Raw genomic sequence first — 22084 nt, forward strand, 5'->3', positions numbered from 1 at the left:
ATATATATATATATATTTGGTTGGCCAAAAAGTTCATTCGGGTTTTCTGTACAATGTTATGGAAAAACTGAACAAACTTTTTGGCCAGCCCAATATATATTCTTTTTCATATTCCTTTCCATTTTGGTTTATCACAGGATATTGAATATAGTTCCCTGTGCTATACAGTAGGACCTTGTTGTTTACCATCCTATATACACTAGTTTGCATCTGCTAATCCCAAACTCCCAAACCTTCCTTCCTCCACCCCCCTGCCCCTCAGCAACTGTAAGTCTGTACTCTATGTCTGTGAGTCTGTTTCTGTTTCGTAGATGGGTTCATTTGTGTTGTATTTTAGAGTCCACATAGAAGTGATATCATATGGTATTTGTCTTTCTCTTTCTGACTTAACTTCACTTAGTAGGATAACCTCTAGTTCTATCCGTGTTGCTGCAAATGGCATTATTTCGTTCTTTTTTCAGACCTTGTTGTTTACCATCCTATATACACTAGTTTGCATCTGCTAATCCCAAACTCCCAAACCTTCCTTCCTCCACCCCCCTGCCCCTCAGCAACTGTAAGTCTGTACTCTATGTCTGTGAGTCTGTTTCTGTTTCGTAGATGGGTTCATTTGTGTTGTATTTTAGAGTCCACATAGAAGTGATATCATATGGTATTTGTCTTTCTCTTTCTGACTTAACTTCACTTAGTAGGATAACCTCTAGTTCTATCCGTGTTGCTGCAAATGGCATTATTTCGTTCTTTTTTCTGGCTGAGTAATATTCCATTGTATGTATGTACAGCATCTTCTTTATCCATTCATCTGTCAGTGGACATTTAGGTTGTTTCCAGGTCTTTGCTCTTGAAAATAGTGCTGCTATGAACATAGAGGTGTGTTATCTTTTCAAATTATAGTTTTGTCTGGGTATATGCCCAGGAGTGGGATTGCTGGAGCATATGGCAACTCAATTTTTCGGTTTTTGAGGAATCTCCATATTGTTTTCCATAATGGCTGCACCAATTTACATTCCCACCAACAGTGTCAGAGGGTTTCCTTTTCTCCACACCCTCTCCAACATTTATTATTTGTAGACTTTTTTTTTTTTTTTTTTGGTACACGGGCCTCTCACTACTGTGGCCTCTCCCATTGCGGAGCACAGGCTCTGGACACGCAGGCTCAGCTGCCATGGCTCACGGGCCTAGCCGCTCTGCGGCATGTGGGATCTTCCCAGACCGGGCCACGAACCCATGTCCCCTGCATCGGCAGGCGGACTCTCAACCACTGCGCCACCAGGGAAGCCCTATTTGTAGACTTTTTAATGATGGCCATTCTGACCGGTGAGAAATGGTATCTCGTTGCAGTTTTGATTTGCATTCCTCTAGTAATTAGCAGTGATGAGCATCCTTCTACGTGCCTATTGGCCATCTGTATGTCTTCTTTGGAGAAATGTCTATTTAGGTCTTCTGCCCATTTTTCGATTGGGTTGTTTGTTTTTTTGTTATTGAGTTGTATGAGCTGTTTGTGTATTTTGGAAATTAAGCCCTTGTCAGTCTCATAATTTTCAAATATTTTCTCCCAGTCCACAGGTTATTTTTTTGTTTTGTTTATGACTTCCTTTGCTGTACAGAAGCTTGTAAGTTTGATTAGGTTCCATTTGTTTATTTTTGCTTTTATTTCTATTGCCCTGGGAGACTGACCTAAGAAAACCATCCTGTATTTATTTTATATTTCAACTGTGCGATGTTTCTTTCAGTGCCTTCCAGGTACCACCAACTCTTAGATCCTTCCCCTAAGCAATTCTCCCCCCATTTTCTTCCCCTCTTCTGCTCTGCCTGAAACCTTGGTGGAGTGTATGGAGAAGGAAATTTCCAGCAATAGCAGAGAGGAGAAAAGGGCCAGCTGCCAAGCACTCCGGTGAGGGAGGGGAAGCCCCAAGTGGGCTGCCATTCCAGAGAGGCAGTCCAAGTTAGACCCTGCCTGGGCTGAGAAGAATGAACTCAGATGCATTGTTTTCTTTTTTTAACTTAAGGACAGTGTGTGTGTGTGTGTGTGTGTGTGTGTGTTCATTCTTGTTTTTTTTAATGACAGAAAATTCTGCTGAAAATGAGAGTCTTCACAATGTAGCATTCACTGACTTGCTTCATTAAGTCAGTTGCATTGAGCCTGGTGTAAATGAAGTGAAGGCCACAGGTTTTTCTCTCTTTGTTGAGTCGGTTATTTTCACAGAGAACAGCTTTTGCATTATCTCAGGAAAAGAAACCAATGGAACGGTATTCCTACTACTTAAAGTGCTAAAACGATGTTGTCTTTTAATCCTCATAGCATCACTGTGAAATAGATATTATTACTCTCACTTCCTGCTGAGGAAGGGCAAGTATCCTCATAATATCACTATGAAATAGATAAATAGATATCATGACCCCCAATTCAAGCTGGGGCCCCAGGGGCTCAGGGAGGGTGACAGCTGTACTGGTTTGGCTGGGACAGCGATGTGACTGCTGTGTGGGGCTGCTGTGAGCTGATTGCCTAGGCAGGACCTTTCCACTGAGGCCTTGTTTCAAAGCCCAGTTTTTAGTCTTGGAGGTCCATACATTGGACTTTTTTCTGTGAGCTCAGAGATGTTCAGACTCTATAGTGATATACTCAGGCTAACACAGTTTTTCTATGGACAATGGATCAACCAGAAAGCTTATGTCTTTATTATTAGGGCATTTGTTCTTTCTAAGGACCAGGACATCCTCTTTCCAAAATCAAGAGCTCACAGACTTCTCTTGCCCTTAATGCCAATCTGATCCCCTCAGTGCCCCCGAGTTCTTTCTGAAATATGCATCCGACCATTTCACTCCCTTGCTGTAACCCTTCAGGGACTCCTTGCTCCCCTCAGGATAAAGTTGAGGCTCCATTACTTAAGTCACAGGCCTCTCTCTCTTTGGATTCATCTTTCCTCCCTTCACTCAGTGTTAAGGATACTGAACACCCCCATCAGCCCTGAATCTTTTTTGCACCTAGACTTTGGTGTATTTTGGTCCCTCTGCTGAGATCATGTCCTTCCCCTTTTTTTCCTCTTCACTGTACCCCATTCATCTGGCTAATTCAGGGGTCAGCTTAGCTCTAACATCCAACTGGAAGCTTCCCTTGATCCTCCTAATCTCGGTAATTTGCTCCCACCCTCTACCCCCAAGTTAAAGTGATCTAATAAAACCTTGTACTTCCTCTATAATAGCTTGTGTTGACTTGTGTCCTGTTTATTTGTCTGGTAACCCTCACCAGAATCTGAGTGACCACATCTACTCAGTTCTCTGAGGCCAGGGTCCATATTTCATTCACTATTACTCTTCTACCTACTACTTGGCACAAGCCTATGTATACAGGAAGTGCTCAATAAAATTTTCTTGAGTGAATAGAGAATGAAAGGCCTATGTTGAAGTCTCGGCCTTGCCACTTTCTAGTGTGCGACCTTTGACAAGTTCTTTACGTGCTTGGGGCCTCAGTTGCCTCATTTTTAAAAAGAGAAATTTCGGGGCTTCCCTGGTGGCACAGTGGTTGGGAGTCCGCCTGCTGATGCAGGGGACGCGGGTTTGTGCCCTGGTCTGGGAGGATCGCACATGCCGCGGAGCGGCTGGGCCCGTGAGCCATGGCCGCTGGGCCTGCGCGTCCGGGGCCTGTGCTCCGCGATGGGAGGGGCCACAGCGGTGAGAGGCCCCCATCATTGAGATGATATGAAGTTCTTTCCAAACATGAACATATTGGGATTCTAATGCAACTCATTAGCCATCCAGAAAACACAAATCGACAGTCAGTCATATCTTGCAAATGATAAGTTGGGAGCATTGCCATGGAATTCATTTCTTTAACATGGATTGATTATTTCATTTCATCTACTTATATACATTAATGGTCAATAGATTCATACCTGTACTTGTGTTGATATTTACGTCCTTAACTCAAGGGTTTATTTTCTGCGGGATACTCTTCATTTATGCTGATAAGCCCATCCAAAAGGAGCCTTTTAAGCCTGAGAAAATGATAAATTTTGTTTCTGTCTACTTTTTTGTTCTTATGTCCATCTGTTTTTACCTAGAGAGGGACTTAATGAAATCTTCTGCTGTACTAATAATTTCAATTGAAGGTAATTAAATAAACCATTATATGAGAGCAGCGGTATCAAATAAGAAAAAAACTGCAAATTTTGCTGATTATTCATGAACGTGAGTTCGTAATGGACATAATACCATATATTAACAGTGTGGAATATTTGATATGAAAATAAAAGGAAAAAATTAAAATAGCTCACACATGATGTCTGCTAGGTTATCCCTGAAGAGGAAATCCACACCAAACTACAAGATTGCAACTGAGATTACAGATTTTGGAGGTTGCTTCCTTCTACATTCCTAATGTTTATTATCATATGTATCAGAATCTTACCATGTCTCAAGTACTTCTTGCTACTAAATTAAACATGCTTGGATATTTTATTAATATAGTACATGTAATAATCTGAAGTAGTAATTTACTAAGAGTGTCTGTAGATGCAATTAATTTTTCCTAAAATTTGCTCTGTTTCCTGGTAATTATGACTAATTCAAGACTTAAAAATAGACTGATTTTTTTTCAAAAATTACTTCTTAGCATTACTACGAAGTCTTGCACAATTCAGTATTATTGAAATGATATACCTGATGGGTTAAAACAGCAGTATCATCAGTATTCTAAGTAAACTCACTACAAATGGATTTTATTTTCTGTTTTTAACTGAAAGCTATCTTGCCCAATGCAGAATTTCTTTTATCTTTGGACAAAACTGTATTTGGCTTAGGTTATAGGCTAATTACCATTAGGGTTCTTTTCCTCTCTCTCCATTACTTTTTTTTTTTTTGCGGTACGCGGGCCTCTCACTGCTGTGGCCTCTCCCGTTGCGGAGCACAGGCTCCGGACACGCAGGCTCAGTGGCCATGGCTCATGGGCCCAGCCGCTCCGCAGCACGTGGGATCCTCCCGGACTGGGGCACGAACCCGTGTACCCTGCATCGGCAGGCGGACTCTCAACCACTATGCCACCAGGGAAGCCCTCCATTACTTTTATGTTTGTTGCTTATTTAGCAATCCATGATGATCTTGGACCTCCTGACTCAGCAAAGCCTGCTTCCAGGTCAGGTGGCCATGACCTTGTGTGGACAGAGCATGGTCTGTTAGCAGCACATCAAAAAAATACCAAAGACAAATGGATTTGTTGTTTCTCTACTGACAAGTTAACTCTGAGCTCAAATCATAACTGGTAAAAATGATTTAAAGACTCAAATATTTGGTACAGAAACCTTGATGAAAATCTATACTTTTCAAGAAAATAAGAGTATATCTTTATTTCATAGGAAGATAAATTGTGGTGGTTTATTTGGGACAGCTTTTGCATTTTATTATAGACTACTTAAATTACTTTGCAAAAAGTAGGTTAGAGAAATTAAGAAAGTAGTGCTCATATTTACATGTGCTATTATTGGAAATGAATTCCAATTTTTATGCTAAACATGGGGTATATGGATAAGTAACTTAAAGTTCAAATCCTGAAAGTTACTCATTATGTTGATAATCAACTGAATATTGTAAATTTGGCCATATTCTTTTTAAATGTTTATTATTTCCATGATTAAGGTCAGTGATTCTTAATGGTGGGTGGTAAGGGTCTATTTTATAAACAATGTAGTACTTTCTCTCGTAGCTCTGATTTTTTAAATTACTATCCTTATTTTGGTATTTCCAATGGCATTATAGGAAAATAAGAAAGGTTTTCATTATCAAAAGATTGAGAAACCCATTTTAACTAATGTGCAGTTAAGAAAAGGTTGGTCCATGGCATAATTTTTGACAGGCAAGGAACAGAAGGAAAATGAGTTGTTCTCATTGAGCAGAAATCCAGACATTCTTGGGGAGGCAGAAGGGTACATATCTAAAGACCCAAGAAAGGACACACACTTGGAGAAGTTAAAAAGAAGAAAGAAGGAATACAGTGCCCAGAAGAGTCCTTTGTACATAGTAAGCACTCAGTAAGTAGTTTTGAGTGAATAAATGAACTTACACCACCCAACCATATGAAGCATTGATCGAATTTACTTCTGATATAGCATACAAAAGTGACACAAAGGTAGTTAGTTGGAGTGAGGAGAGACTTAAGCTCTTTGGGCATCGCCAGAAGTCTTGTTCATGTTTAAATGAAGACAAATCTCAGATACGAATTTACCTAACTGACATTTTCCTTTTTAGAAAGGTAAAGAAAATGAAGGAAACTTCTATTTAGGGATCAAATTTTAACCAAGAAGAGATTGCTTGGTGAAATAGAAGTGGAAGGAATGTGTATCCATTTATTCAACAAATATTTACTGGACCTCTGCTATGTGCCAAGCACTTGGAAGACTGTAGCCGTGATGTCATCTTAGCTTTTGTGATAACCAAGGAGCAGGTTCTGTACATACAGCAGACTTCAGGAGGGAAATTTCAAATAGTCAAAGAAGTAGATGTGATTCCATAGTCTGAGACCCTAAAAGAGGAGATGACAAAGGAGATGAGAAACCCAATCCTTAAGTTCAGATTAGGGCCCTTTCTATGTGTTCCTGAGACTCCTCAAAACTCTCTTCTCAAATCCAGTCTCACGCTCAGTCATAATTCCCCTGCGCTCATCTCTATTTACTCTGAAGCTTTAAGCTTCAAGACAGCGGGGCTGCATCTATCATGTTTATCTTTGTATCCCAACAAATAGGACAGTCCCTGACACATACCTTATATATGCCCAATAAATTATGTATACATACACACCCACAATTCATTATATATATAGTGAATTAAGCAATAAATAGTGATGAAATTCTGATAATATAATCATGAATATTTTTCCAAATTATCAAAGATAATGTAGACACCCACACACACGTTCCAAGTCTAACAATTCACAATTTTTTGAACGATTCGAATTAAAGGTTTGAAAGTTCTAAATAATGAGGAAAAGAAATGGCTGTGGCTGCAAAGGGAATGCTCAAATTAACTCAAAATATAAAAGACCATTTCAAGAAGAACGCAAGGAGAGGCAAATAACTGAGAATACCAAAGAGAGAGATAATCCCATTAGAATAGTGTCAGGAAGCCTAAAGTCCAGAGTGAGCTGAAGTATGTAAAAAATTCTAAAAACAACAAAAGAGACTTAAAAGGCTGGTAAGGAAAAATTCTACAGAAAATGACGGTGACAAAATAAGCCAGACATAGAAAACTGGAATGCTTGTGATGTTCAGTGTTGTGCCCATTTTTGCTAATGACATAGTTATAATTTCTGTGAAGACTAGAATACTATTTTTATTGTAGACTTTTTGTTTTACTTTTGAAGAAAAAAGAACAACAAAGGGATAGGACCTCTGATGAGAAAAACAAAGCCTATTCATCTCTTCTTATTTTTGACTTTTTATTGAGGATCATGATTTCCCACCTGGTAGGGTAGAACAAAATGTGAACAGGAGGGAATTGAGGCCCACAGCAGCATAACACTAGATCCTTAGCTGTTTGGCATGGATTGGGGTCTCCTGGCCCAGACTGTATCCACAGGCCTGAGAACACTTATGCCTGTGACTGTCCCACTCCAGCCAGCCACATTGGAGGCATTTCAGTGAATGGAAAAGTCCCCCAAAGCCTGGAGATTGACAAAAAGAGAAAATATAAAATCCCAGCAAAATTCTAAAATTTATTCTGAAACTTTTTGAGAACACTCAAAAGAGAAAGAGGTAATCATTAGGCACCAAAAGGAAGTCAAGCAGGACTAAATGATTTTCGTCTTCAGTAGAGTAACTAGAATGCAGGATGAAGGAAATGTGGTAGATTCAGTATGTATGAATTTCATCAAGGCAGTTTTCACAATATCTTATGATCCTATTAGAATTTAATGGAGAAATATGAACTGAATGACAGAATAGACAAGTGGATTCACAGCTAGGTTTGCATAACCAAACCCAAGGAGTGCTAAAGAATGGGTCCATGTGATCGCAGGGGTGATGTATAGACATCTACTTCTGTTTCTCTCTAGATCTCTCTGTATCAGCAATGTGAATGATGATTAATCTGATGGAGATAATACAAATAAGTGTCATCTTTTGAACTCTTAAGTGTCAAACATTTTTCTATTACTCTATGTGTATCTGTTTATTTAATCCTTACAACAAAGAAGCTGCACAGCCTCTTAGATAGCCTCATCCACCAGCAAGAAGAACGACAGGTCTGCAGCCTGTGGAAGGAAAACCACAGTCACAGAAAGATAGACAAACTGAAAAGGCAGAGGACTTTGTACCAGATGAAGGAACAAGATAAAACCCCATAAAAACAACTAAATGAAGTGGATATAGGCAACCTTCCAGAAAAAGAATTTAGAATAATGATAGTGAAGATGATCCAGGACCTCGGAAAAAGAATGGAGGCAAAGATCAAGAAGATGCAGAAATGTTTAACAAAGACCTAGAAGAATTAAAGAACAAACACCTAGAAGAATTAAAGAACAAACAAACAGAGATGAACAATAACTGAAATGAAAAATACACTAGAAGGAAACATAATAACAATTATAAATATATATGCAACCGACATAGAAGCACCTTAATACATAAGGCAACTGCTAACAGCTATAAAAGAGGAAATCGACGGTAACACAATAATATTGGGGACTTTAACACCTCACTAACACCAATGGACAGATCATCCAGACAGAAAATTACAAGGAAACACAAGCTTTAAATGACACAATAGACCAGATAGATTTAATTGATATTTATGGGACATTCCATCCAAAAACAGCAGCCTATACTTTCTTCTCAAGTGGACACGGAACATTCTCCATGATAGATCACATCTTGGGTCACAAATCAAGCCTCGGTAAATTTAAGAAAATTGAAATCATATGAAGCATCTTTGCCGACCACAATGCTCTGAGATTAGAAATCAATTACAGGGAAAAAAACGTAAAAAACACAAACACATGGAGGCTAAACAATACATTACTAAATAACCAAGAGATCACTGAAGAAATCAAAGAGGAAATAAAAAAATACCTAGAGACAAATGACAATGAAAACATGACAATCCAAAACCTATGGGATGAAGCAAAAGCAGTTCTAAGAGGAAAGTTTATAGCAATACATGCCTACCTCAAGAAACAAGAAAAATCTAAAATAAACAATCTAACCTTACACCTCAAGGAACTAGAGAAAGGAGAACAAACAAAACCCAAAGTTAGTAGAAGGAAAGAAATCATAAAGATCAGAGCAGAAATAAATGAAATAGAAACAAACAGTAGCAAAGATCAATAAAACTAAAAGCTGGATCTTTGAGAAGATAAACAAAATTGATAAACCTTTAGCTAGACTCATCAAGAGAGGGAGGAATCAAATCAATAATATTACAAATGAAAAAGGAGAAGTTACAATGGACACCGCAGAAATACAAAGCATCCTAAGAGACTACTACAAGCAACTCTATGCCAATAAAATGGACAACCTGGAAGAAATGGACAAATTCTTAGAAAGGTTTAACCTTCCAAGACTGAACCAGGAAGAAATAGAAAATATGAACAGACCAATCACAAGTAATGAAATTGAAACTGTGATTAAAAATCTTCCAACAAACAAAAGTCCAGGACCAGATGGCTTCACAGGTGAATTGTATCAAACATTTAGAGATGAGCTAACACGCATCCTTCTCAAACTCTTCCAAAAAATTTCAGAGGAAGGAACTCTCCCAAACTCATTGTATGAGGCCACCATCACCCTAATATCAAAACCAGCCAAAGATACTATAAAAAAAGAAAATTACAGACCAGTATCACTGATGAATATAGATGCAAAAATCCTCAACAAAATACTAGCAAACGAATCCAACAACACATTAAAAGGATCATACACCATGATCAAGTGGGATTGATCCCAGGGATGCAAGGATTCTTCAATATACGCAAATCAATCAATGTGATACACCATATCAACAAATTGAAGAAGAAAAACCATATGATCATCTCAATAGATGCAGAAAAAGCTTTTGACAAAATTCAACACTCATTTATGGTAAAATCTCTCCAAAAAGTGGGCATAGAGGGAACCTACCTCAACATAATAAAGGCCATATACGACAGACACACAGGGAACATCGTTCTCAATGGTGAAAAACTGAAAGCGTTTCCTCTAAGATCAGGAACAAGACAAGGATGTGCACTCTTGCCACTATTATTCAACATAGTTTTGGAAGTCCTAGCCACGGCAATCAGAGAAGAAAAAGAAATAAAAGGAATACAAATTGGAAAAGAAGAAGTAAAACTGTCACTGTTTGCAGATGACATGATACTCTACATAGAGAATCCTAAATATGCCACCAGAAAACTACTAGGGCTAATTAATGAATTTGGTAAAGTTGCAGGATACAAAATCAATGCACAGAAATCTCTTGCATTCCTGTGCACTAACAACGAAAGATCAGAAAGAGAAATTAAGGAAACAATCCCATTCACCACTGCAACAAAGAGAATAAAATACCTAGGAATAAACCTACCTAGGGAGACAAACCTCTATACAGAAAACTATAACACACTGATGAAAGAAATCAAAGATGACACAAGCAGATGCAGAGATACACCATCCACCGTTCTTGGATTGGAAGGATTGATATTGTGAAAATGACTATACTACCCAAAGTAATCTACAGATTCAGTCAATCTCTATCAAATTGCCAATGGCATTTTTTACAGAACTAGAACAAAAAAATCTTAAAATTTGTATGGAGACATAAAAGAGCCCGAATAGCCAAAGCAATCTTGAGGGAAAAAAACAGAGCTCGAGGAATGAGACCCCCTGATTTCAGACTATACTATAAAGCTACAGTCATCAAGACAATATGGTAGTGGCACAAAAACAGAAATATAGATCAATGGAACAGGATAGGAAGCCCAGAGATAAACCCACACACCTATGGTCAACTAATCTATGACAAAGGAGGCAAGGATATACAATGGAGAAAAGACAGTGTCTTCAATAATTGGTGCTGGGAAAACTGGACAGCTACATGTAAAAGAATGCAGTTAGAACACTCCCTAACACCACACGCAAAAATAAACTCAAAATGGATTAAAGACCTAAATGTAAGACCGGACACTATAAAACTCTTAAGAGGAAAACATAGGAAGAACACTCTTTGACATAAATCACAGCAAGGTCTTTTCTGATCCACCTCCTAGAGTAATGGAAATAAAAACAAAAATAAACAAATGGGACCTATTCCTTACAGCAATCCCTATGCAGTTGCTATATTTATCTCCACTTTATAAGTGAGTAACACAGAGAGTTAAAGTAACTTCCTCAAGGTCACACCGTTCTGAGGTGGCAGAGCTGCCATTCAAGCCCAGACTGTTTAATTAGAGGCATAAGTTACATAAATGATACCCATTAAATTGTGGATGACCAAAGTGATAGGTATAGCTAAAATTGTAAAGTTATAGATTTGGTATCCAAAAAAAGGAAAAAAAAAACTCTAATAGACTGGAAAAATTAGCCAAATGAATAAAGATAAAATTAATTTGAATCAAATATAAACTCATACACTTAAGTTCCAAATAACTCGACTGCAAAAGTAAAGATTGGGGAGATGGGACTTACTAATAGATCAAATGAGGAAGTCTTGGGAGTTTCATTTAATATAGGCTCATTATGACCGATGTACAGTGCGATTATCAACAAAATGCAATCTTAGAGCAAAATTTAAAAACATTGTTCTTCTTCCCATTCATAATTTTCCACCCCATTTGACTTTCTTTTTTAACCAAGTCAGCTTTATATTTTTTGTTCTAATTCTAGGGAATACTAAGGTTTCTAATTTGGAATGAACCCACTAAATGATTTTCAGATGATTCCCTTTATTTTCATTGAACCAAAATAATGGCAGCAGACTAGTGGAATAAGTACAAGCTTGGGAGTCAGTCCCAGAGGTTGAGTCCCCTCCTTGCTGTCGACTGGCTCTGGGATCTTGGCCTTAATGTCTGTACGCCTAGTTCCCTCATCTAGAAAATGGCGATAATAATGCCTACCTTGCAGGAGCATCCTGAGGACTCAGGGAAATAGACATAAAGAGATAAAATCATCCAGCGTGGTGCCCGAGGGGGTTTCATTTGGTTCACCGTTGTAGCCCCATCATGTAGGCCAGTACCTGGCACAGAGGAGGTGCTCAGAGGTGTTTGCTAAGTGAATACTGAATGAGTGAATGAATGGATGAGTGAATGAATGTGTTCAGTAGAGGTTAGTTCTTACTAAAGGCATGGCAGTGTTTTCAGATGTGAGAAGTCTTTGTGAAGCAAAAGACTGATTATTCACAGGTTTGAAGAAGGGGAATGCTTTGCCATAGCAAAATTTACTTTTTCCCATTGTGCAGCGTAGCTTCAGGATTTTTTGAAAGCTAAGGGAGACAAACCTCTATACAGAAAACTATAACACACTGATGAAAGAAATCAAAGATGACACAAGCAGATGCAGAGATACACCATCCACCGTTCTTGGATTGGAAGGATTGATATTGTGAAAATGACTATACTACCCAAAGTAATCTACAGATTCAGTCAATCTCTATCAAATTGCCAATGGCATTTTTTACAGAACTAGAACAAAAAAATCTTAAAATTTGTATGGAGACATAAAAGAGCCCGAATAGCCAAAGCAATCTTGAGGGAAAAAAACAGAGCTCGAGGAATGAGACCCCCTGATTTCAGACTATACTATAAAGCTACAGTCATCAAGACAATATGGTAGTGGCACAAAAACAGAAATATAGATCAATGGAACAGGATAGGAAGCCCAGAGATAAACCCACACACCTATGGTCAACTAATCTATGACAAAGGAGGCAAGGATATACAATGGAGAAAAGACAGTGTCTTCAATAATTGGTGCTGGGAAAACTGGACAGCTACATGTAAAAGAATGCAGTTAGAACACTCCCTAACACCACACGCAAAAATAAACTCAAAATGGATTAAAGACCTAAATGTAAGACCGGACACTATAAAACTCTTAAGAGGAAAACATAGGAAGAACACTCTTTGACATAAATCACAGCAAGGTCTTTTCTGATCCACCTCCTAGAGTAATGGAAATAAAAACAAAAATAAACAAATGGGACCTATTCCTTACAGCAATCCCTATGCAGTTGCTATATTTATCTCCACTTTATAAGTGAGTAACACAGAGAGTTAAAGTAACTTCCTCAAGGTCACACCGTTCTGAGGTGGCAGAGCTGCCATTCAAGCCCAGACTGTTTAATTAGAGGCATAAGTTACATAAATGATACCCATTAAATTGTGGATGACCAAAGTGATAGGTATAGCTAAAATTGTAAAGTTATAGATTTGGTATCCAAAAAAAGGAAAAAAAAAACTCTAATAGACTGGAAAAATTAGCCAAATGAATAAAGATAAAATTAATTTGAATCAAATATAAACTCATACACTTAAGTTCCAAATAACTCGACTGCAAAAGTAAAGATTGGGGAGATGGGACTTACTAATAGATCAAATGAGGAAGTCTTGGGAGTTTCATTTAATATAGGCTCATTATGACCGATGTACAGTGCGATTATCAACAAAATGCAATCTTAGAGCAAAATTTAAAAACATTGTTCTTCTTCCCATTCATAATTTTCCACCCCATTTGACTTTCTTTTTTAACCAAGTCAGCTTTATATTTTTTGTTCTAATTCTAGGGAATACTAAGGTTTCTAATTTGGAATGAACCCACTAAATGATTTTCAGATGATTCCCTTTATTTTCATTGAACCAAAATAATGGCAGCAGACTAGTGGAATAAGTACAAGCTTGGGAGTCAGTCCCAGAGGTTGAGTCCCCTCCTTGCTGTCGACTGGCTCTGGGATCTTGGCCTTAATGTCTGTACGCCTAGTTCCCTCATCTAGAAAATGGCGATAATAATGCCTACCTTGCAGGAGCATCCTGAGGACTCAGGGAAATAGACATAAAGAGATAAAATCATCCAGCGTGGTGCCCGAGGGGGTTTCATTTGGTTCACCGTTGTAGCCCCATCATGTAGGCCAGTACCTGGCACAGAGGAGGTGCTCAGAGGTGTTTGCTAAGTGAATACTGAATGAGTGAATGAATGGATGAGTGAATGAATGTGTTCAGTAGAGGTTAGTTCTTACTAAAGGCATGGCAGTGTTTTCAGATGTGAGAAGTCTTTGTGAAGCAAAAGACTGATTATTCACAGGTTTGAAGAAGGGGAATGCTTTGCCATAGCAAAATTTACTTTTTCCCATTGTGCAGCGTAGCTTCAGGATTTTTTGAAAGCTAAAGTAAAACTGTGACCATTAGGTCGTCTTTGTAGTGTTTCTTCAGTCCTTACACCATTCTTCCATGAGGTATCTAGAGAGGTCTCATTCTGCCTAGTCAGATATTGTTTGAAAGCTTGAAATGAAAAATGAAACCAAGTTAAGTCTGGCTGGTAGCCATTCAGAAATAGATTTTTTTTTTAAAGTAGATTAATTTTCAAAGACATTTTTCCTCTTTAAGACTTCCTTGTTTTTAAAGAAACATTTAGTAAAACAACGGGAACGTCTTTTCAGTGTCTGGTTATCTCTTTTTCAAGACTGAGTTTGGTAAATTGCATAGTATTAGCTGTTGGTCATCTTCCGGGTAAAAAATAAAACCAAATGAAGTCTTTAATGTAATTTATGAGTTTCTCTCCTAGAGCTAAGTGAAACTCAGCTTCATAGCTTTTATTTGTTTGGGGGCCTTTAATATTAGTCAGATTAAAGCTTATGTTTTTATAAAACTATAAGGACAAAGAATTATGTTAAAATAGCTAAAAAAACAAACAAAAAAAAACTCCAGTGTTTGATTCTGCATGTCAAGAATAACAGAGAAAATAGGGTCTGGTTTCAGAACCTTGTAACCAAAAATGACAGTGTGGTGGGATGGGGAGTTGGTGTGGGGTTCGGCAGAAACTCTCGCATTCTCTAAAAGGAAAACGAAAGAAGGATGTTAACTCTTTGCTGTATTATGAACAGGACAAGTGTATAATTGAAACCAAACCATTAACACCTTTTCACATACTGCCTTCTGATGTCATCTAATTACTTACTGCCTGCTAATCTTATCTCCTTCAGGAGCCGATCTTAAAATTACACTGCGTTACAGTTAGCTAAACACATTGCACCTAGTTAAGGCACATAGTGGACTCCCAGCAAATATTTGTTGAATGACTTCTGTGCACTTTTGCAGGTGGGTTTTCTTTCTGATCTCATGCATGACTTACTTGTTTCCACCAGAGAGGTTTCAGTTTTGCTCTTTCTCTTACCTGAAATGCCATTCTCATCATTGGCAGTACTGCCTCAATGCAGTACAAAAGAACACCTCCTCCTAGAAGCCTTCTCTGATTAACCCACCTGAATTAAAGCCATCTCACCCATCAAGAAGCCCCTTTTATAAACATGGCTGTAGTCATTTCAGAATGATTTAAGATTCTTATTTCTCTTGGCTCTGACATCCCCCATGCCCCACAATATACACGCATCAAGAATAGGCATTGAGTCTTATTTCCCACAGGGACACACACAGGGACACCCCTGCACATGCAGTGTCCACCTATGGAAAGCACACTTAAAAGACATGTTCTATAGCTAGGTAATGAAATTTTTAACATTAGTGTAAAAAACCAGACAACTCTGATTGCTTGTCTCTATCGGTCTGCCAAGAATGGGTATAAATGGGATCAAGGCTGTGAGAGATGGATCTTTTTCATCAGACAAGTGATCAAAACCTAATACATTTACACCTCAGAATTGCTTTAAAGGAGATTGGATGACTAACAGAAAGTCTTCCAAAGGGAAATAATATATGGTATTATATTTAATTGAGAGACCTGTACAATATTTGAACTACTGTACAAAAACCAGTTTCGATTCATTCAATCTTTAGAAAAATGATTTGGAAGAGATTAAACTACATATTGCTATGGCTTATAGACCATCATAAGCCTTTGGTACCTTCCAAACTTCCCCCAGTGTGAGTTGAGCCGTAGGTCAGGCTGGCACTCAGAGCAAGGTGTATGCTTTCAGGCAGGCCTTTGATTGCCGTAAACTAAAGGGATAAGCAGACAGGTCGTGAGGTTTACAAAGAACCCATAGAGTGCATAAGGGTGTCAACAGCAATAAAAATCCCTATCTATAGGTGGAGTTACAGGGTATATATTGGTGAGGTTAGTGGTTAAATGTGTTTAGCATTGGGTTGGAAACCACTTTTTTCCCCTCGTATTCCACAGAAAAGATAAATTTTTGGCCTATCTCTTTTAGACAGAGCATAGGCTTTGGTGCAGGGGAACTAGAGGGCTAGCCTAGTGACCTGATTATCCCGAATACGAGGCTCTGAGTTAAGAAATAAAATAAGTAGGAGATGTTGGGGAAGTTACCTGGTTAAAGACATGGGCTACGGGGGTCCAATACAGGAAGATGTAGAGGGCTTCAGCGCTCATGATTTGACCTGGACTCTGAGAATGACTGAAACACTACTGGGTTGGAGATATGGGGGGAGGAGGAGAAGGAGTGGATTGGAGGGTGTGTAAAGGGATGTGGCTAGAGCAGCATTTGACAATGCTGGTTTTAATGGTGGCATTTAAAGTGATACTCCAGTACTAGATGTTGAAACCTGGGGAATAAATTATTGAAGACTCAGGCTTCCCTGGTGGCGCAGTGGTTGAGAGTCCGCCTGCCGATGCAGGAGACATGGGTTCGTGCCCCGGTCCGGGAAGATCCCACACGCCGCGGAGCGGCTGGGCCCGTGAGCCATGGCCGCTGAGCCTGCGCGTCCGGAGCCTGTGCTCCGCAACGGGAGAGGCCAGAGAGGCCACGACAGGGAGAGGCCCGCGCACTAAAAAAAAAAAAAAAAAAAAAAAATTGAAGACTACTGAAACCAAGAAAGGAAATATAAAATGAGAGGACATTCACTCCTCTTTTCCCACATGTCTTTATTGAACATTTAAAAGGTCAAAGGCGCTCTCCTAGGTACTTTGGAAAAGGGAAAGGAGAAATGGAATTGATCAGAGACAGGCTTTTTAAAGGGAAGAAATTCTTTTTGTGATTCATTAAATCTATTAATATCTCATATATTTGAAGCACTTTAAAAACAGTTGTTAATTTCCCCAAAACAGCATATATTTCAGGTGACACATTTCTATTTTTTTATTATAGTTAGAAGTTGAAATAAAATTCAGTAAGGCAGTGAATATGACCTCTAGAATTTTGACCATATCATAAAATGGTCAAAATGAGTTTTATTATCTGTGATTGCATTAGAATAAATTCAAGGGCATTAAAATCATGTTAATTCTCTCATTTATCCATCTTGATACAATTACCTGAGATCAGCACATATGAAAGGAGATTTTGTAATTTTTAGGCTGTTCTGTTATTAGCTCTAAGACTTTATTTGAACTTTGTTCTTTCCATGTTATAACTGCTTATTGTCTTCTAAAGACAAGTACCTTAGCTGTGAACTTGGTCACTAGAGCACTGACCACATCTGGTAGCCACAAGACAGGAAACCGTGACCTGGCATGGGTTTCTGAGCCATTCTACAAGGAAGAGGTATTATAGTCTTGGATTCACTTTTGCCTGTGCTGAAACTTTAAGAACATGATAAAAAAAATGACCCTGTGGACACTGAGCCCTGGAAGTCTCTGTCCCTCTCAGCAGTGCTGCAGTCAGGCCTCAGCCTTGGACTGCTACCCACACCTCTCTAGAATTGCCCTAGGCTTCCCTTAAGGTGGCAGTGTCCATGGTGAGGGAAAGGTGTATCCAGATGAGGGCAACTTGTGGTCAGAAGGTTGTGTTTCAAGGGCCAGTTCCATCACTGGCTAGATGCATGACCATAACCTCTTCTGCCTTAGTTTCTCACCTGCAAAATGAGGATGGAGGGGAAAGCAACCACATAAGCTATGGAGGAATCGAATGAGATTATTTATTTTTATTTATTTCATAGCACACATTAATCGCTTTACAAATATGAACTCATTTCATCCAAATTACTATCCCATGAGGTAGTTACTATAATCATTCTCAGTTTACCTGTGAGGAAATGAAGATGTAGAAAGGTTGAATAACTTGCTCAAATCCCAAAACCAGTAAGAGGCAGAGTTGAGATTCAAACTTGGCAAATGGTAATTACTTATTTTCTATCATAAGGGGATAAGGAAGAATCTGAATAGCAGAAATGGGCAGTGTTTCCTGTTTGTGATCATTTGGGGGCCCAAGATCCTGTGTGGTGGTGACAGAGGCACAGTAATTAATGCAGATATCTCTGCCACAGGGCTGGCTATAGGGGCTCCCGGGCTGACTGCCTGTGGCTGGTGAGCAAGATGGTGGGTGAGAGCCCTGACCCTAAAGAGAAATAGTGCCTTTCTAAGAACATGTTGAATTTACGAGTTAAATACGTGGGTCTCTCACTGTTGCGGCCTCTCCCGTTGCGGAGCACAGGCTCCGGACGCGCAGGCTCAGCGGCCATGGCTCACGGGCCCAGCCGCTCCCCGGCGTGTGGGATCTTTGCGGACCGGGGCACGAACCCATGTCCCCTGCATCGACAGGCGGACTCTCAACCGCTGTGCCACCAGGGAAGCCCACAAGTTAATTTTTTTTAAGTATCAAACCAGCAAACAAACAGATAGGACTAAGGTGCCTGTAGGTGGCGCAGGCCTGACAGGCCTTCTCCATTCTGCCCCCCAGTGGTTATCCCCACTCCCATGCTCCTCACACTAGCTTTTTCCCTGGTGAAATTCACCATGAAAACTTCATTCCTTTGGGTGAGGGCATGACCCCTAATAAACTGTATATACCCCTGGACACAGTAGTACATTATTCATTTAGTGTAAAATTAGCCAGCAGATGCCTCTGGTTAGGTCTAGAACCAGGAACAGGTTTTAGAATGGGGAGGGGAGAGAGAAAGGCTCAGGGTGCAGTGCTAGGAATGTTTGCTAATTGATTGATCTGCCTGTACTGCTGTCACTGGAAGATTAGAAGCACTTAGCTGACGCCCATTCTCAGGAACTGACCTTTGGAGCGATGACTGCGGTCCCAGCCCATACTGTCTCTTAGCCTCCGGGCAGTCCGTGTAAAGTTCGCAAGTTCAGTCTTACGGCTATGCGTTCCCCAAGAGGAGAAGAATGAAGAACTGGGCATTCACTACCAGGGGACTGAAGGCAACAGCACAGGACAGTTTTACGAAAAGGAAACAAGTATTTTCGAAGTAGGTGAGTCCCTCCGAGCCTCAGGTGGCCTCAGCCACCCCCAGGATCCTGCTATCTACCCCAGTCTCTGACTCCACCTGCCTCGCTGTTGAGATGACTTAAGCAAGTTGATAAAGGTGGCCAGTTCAGGGACAGGGCTTTTCTGTCTGTCGAGAAAAGGCAGTCCGGCCATGCACTGGAAGCCCTGATTTGGAACACCAGGGCACCTTACCAAGTGAGTTGCAGTGGATTTTGTTGGAAAGGCTTAGGAGCAGTAGTACTGGGTGGGGGGAGGAGGCGTGAGAGGGGCTGGCTGCCTGTAGTTCTCTTCTACCTCAGTTCCCTAGCACTGCTCTCCCAGCAAACGCCAGTGCCTGTAAGTTAGAACATCACAGACCGTTTTGATTCAGCCAGTGCCGGTGACGGACGTTTCAAGGAAGTAGGAGGGACCTGACTTTCTCTGCTACTTGGAGAAAACCATTAAATGTTTACTAGGAGGGTTCTGACTTAATGAACAAGGAATATTGTGAGTTCCTTAGAACAGAGGTTTTTGAAACCAGAATATCCTCAGGAGAGACCGTGGCTTCCTTTACCAGGTGTTTATTCCATGACAGATGAGCGTGCTTGCCCAGAGTTGGCTGTGAACGTAGAGCTTTTGTTTGCCAGGTTTTGTCAGGATTTCTCTTTGCCAGGCCAGAGCTATAGTGCAGAACCACAGTGCGTGTTTTCTTTGGAGATGAATATCAGTGTTTTCCTTCAAAATTTGCTGTAAAATCTTTTAAAAAAAGTATACAGCCTCCACTTCCAGCCCACCCCCTCTAACGGCGAGCCCACCTCTAACCCTCTGGGGAGCCCGGTCTCTGGGGTGAGACTGGCCAGCTGGGCAGATCACAGCACCAGCATTGCTCTGCCCAGAGCCTTGAACCAGGTCAATTCCTAGTCTAATTTCCGGAGTCCACACGCTGATTTCCTTCCCCACCTCCTCTTTTCTGTGTTTTTGCTTTTATATCTGTCTTCATCAGAGGGTTTAAGCTCCTTTGGGGGCAGGAGCGCTGCAGTCAGGAGGTCCAAGTTCAGATCTCAGCTCAGGCACTCACTGGCAGTGTGACTTTATGCTGGCATTCCTTTTTCTATAAAATGAGGGCTGACATACTCCATAGGGTCTTTATGAGAATTAAATGAGTTCATACATGGAAGGTGCCCGGCATACAGCAAGAGTTGCATAAGTGGTATTTTGTAACCATGGCCAGCATTCCCCATAGAGCCCAGCACATTGTAGGTGTTTAGTAAATGTTTCTCACATACTAATAAAAAACATTGCCCTTTGTGTAGGAATTGCCATCGCTGGTTGAGGAGCTGGGGGAAAGGAAAAAAAGAGAAGGCATGGTATTTCCTTTTCAACATTTGGGGAGTTGGTGTGAGGTAGTTTGGTGCTCAGGGGTGTGAAGGAGAGCTGTGCTTAGTCTTTTGTCTAAACCCCTCTGGAGTTTGGGATTTGTTCTGCGGGCGGTAGTAGGGGATGGTGGGCAAGGCGGTGTGATCTGTGGGGAGAGAGCCTATTATGGCGTGCTTGGAGAGAGTGGAATTTATTCTTCCGAACCTTGTAACGCTGCCCACTTCACCTTTCCCGAGGCATCTCTGAGGATAGGCCTGTTTTAAAGACTTGAGCTGACATCATCGCATCTTAAAAGAACTGAGCATAATTGAATTGCTGATACAAGTGGGTACTTGCATTGGGCCCGGGCCACCCACATCTCTATGGAAACACATGTTTGCTTGAAAGCCCAGCAATCAGAAGCAGAGCCTTTCAGGAGCCAGCATCGGGTCACTTTTAGAAAAAGGCATTTATTTATATTCTCGAGCTGTCAGAGACCTATGCAATGAAATAATTTCAAATTAAATAGAGAAATCAGGCCGCAGATGAATGCCTTTATAGAGCCTGCCGTGCGGCCTCCTCCTGTGCCCCCCCCCCCAACTGTGCTCGCGGTGCCTGAGATCTGCACGTTTATTTTAGCTGTCCTTTGCTCTTTTCCGCCCATTTGCATTCTACTGCCTTGGGAAGGTGGTTTGGCACTTTATGCAAAAATGGTTAATCTTCATTCATACGCGTGTGCCGGTACTAAAATGGAAAATGCAAAGCCGGGCCTGCCGTGGAGCGTGCGTTGTGCTCTTCCTGGAGACTCTGTGTGTGCAGCATGTCCAAGGGCGCACAGTCCCGATGACTCTGCTTTCTACGCAAGCACTAGGGGCTGTTGAGTCAAGACATTCTCTCATAAAGGTCTGAAACTTGCATCAGCACATCTTGCCCTAGATGTGCTCAAGTGATATCCTAAGTGATTGGAAGCTTTTATCTGCCTCTGGAAGCAGGATTTTTCGAGTCAGTATTGACTGTTAATGACCTGTTTAAAGAAAACATTCAATTTTCTTTCTTCCCCCCACAAAGAACTTAGTAGGCAGTGACATTTCTAAACCAAAGGCTAACCCTGCTTTTCAAAAGGGGCAGAGACAGGGCTTTTAAATGTGAAAATTTTTTTTCCTGACATTTGCCCTTAAAATGCTTTTCAGTGAAGTTGTTCTAACAGTGGGTTTAGAACACTGAAGTGTCTTTGAATAAAAATGCAACCTTGAGATTTTTTTCCCCCCTTCAAATTAAACAAAAAAGTTTAGGTAAGAGTCTTCATATGAAATTCATATTTCAGTCACTATTCTCTGTTTCATTGTTTATGTGTCTTCATTCCCAATAATTAAAGCAACTTTCCTCCGAGGAGCGAGGCACTGCACAAGAACCTTTATTAAAATGTGGGGATTAAACCACAGAAAAAAGA

At 40.3% G+C, this 22084-nt stretch overlaps 1 protein-coding gene across 5 annotated transcripts in view; it reads left to right on the forward strand.

Annotated features, from left to right (window-relative positions):
* The window catches only part of SPATS2L (spermatogenesis associated serine rich 2 like), a 174641-nt gene that overhangs the window by 59599 nt on the left and 92958 nt on the right, over window positions 1–22084 (forward strand). For 2 of the 5 annotated variants that reach the window (XM_024757382.1, XM_024757385.1), the window contains exon 1: window positions 19197–19283. The exons of 1 other annotated variant lie outside the window; for it this stretch is intronic. Coding sequence is in view for 2 of the 4 variants with exons in the window: in XM_024757380.1 (XP_024613148.1) it covers window positions 19197–19279 (83 nt within the window). In the remaining 2 variants the exon portion in view is untranslated. Of the gene's footprint in view, window positions 1–19163; window positions 19284–22084 lie in introns of those variants that run through there. 2 more of the 5 variants (XM_024757380.1, XM_024757384.1) reach the window with 2 other exon arrangements.

Source organism: Neophocaena asiaeorientalis, unplaced genomic scaffold (assembly GCF_003031525.2).
Source record: "Neophocaena asiaeorientalis asiaeorientalis breed wild unplaced genomic scaffold, Neophocaena_asiaeorientalis_V1.1 scaffold246, whole genome shotgun sequence".
NCBI lineage: Eukaryota > Metazoa > Chordata > Mammalia > Artiodactyla > Phocoenidae > Neophocaena > Neophocaena asiaeorientalis.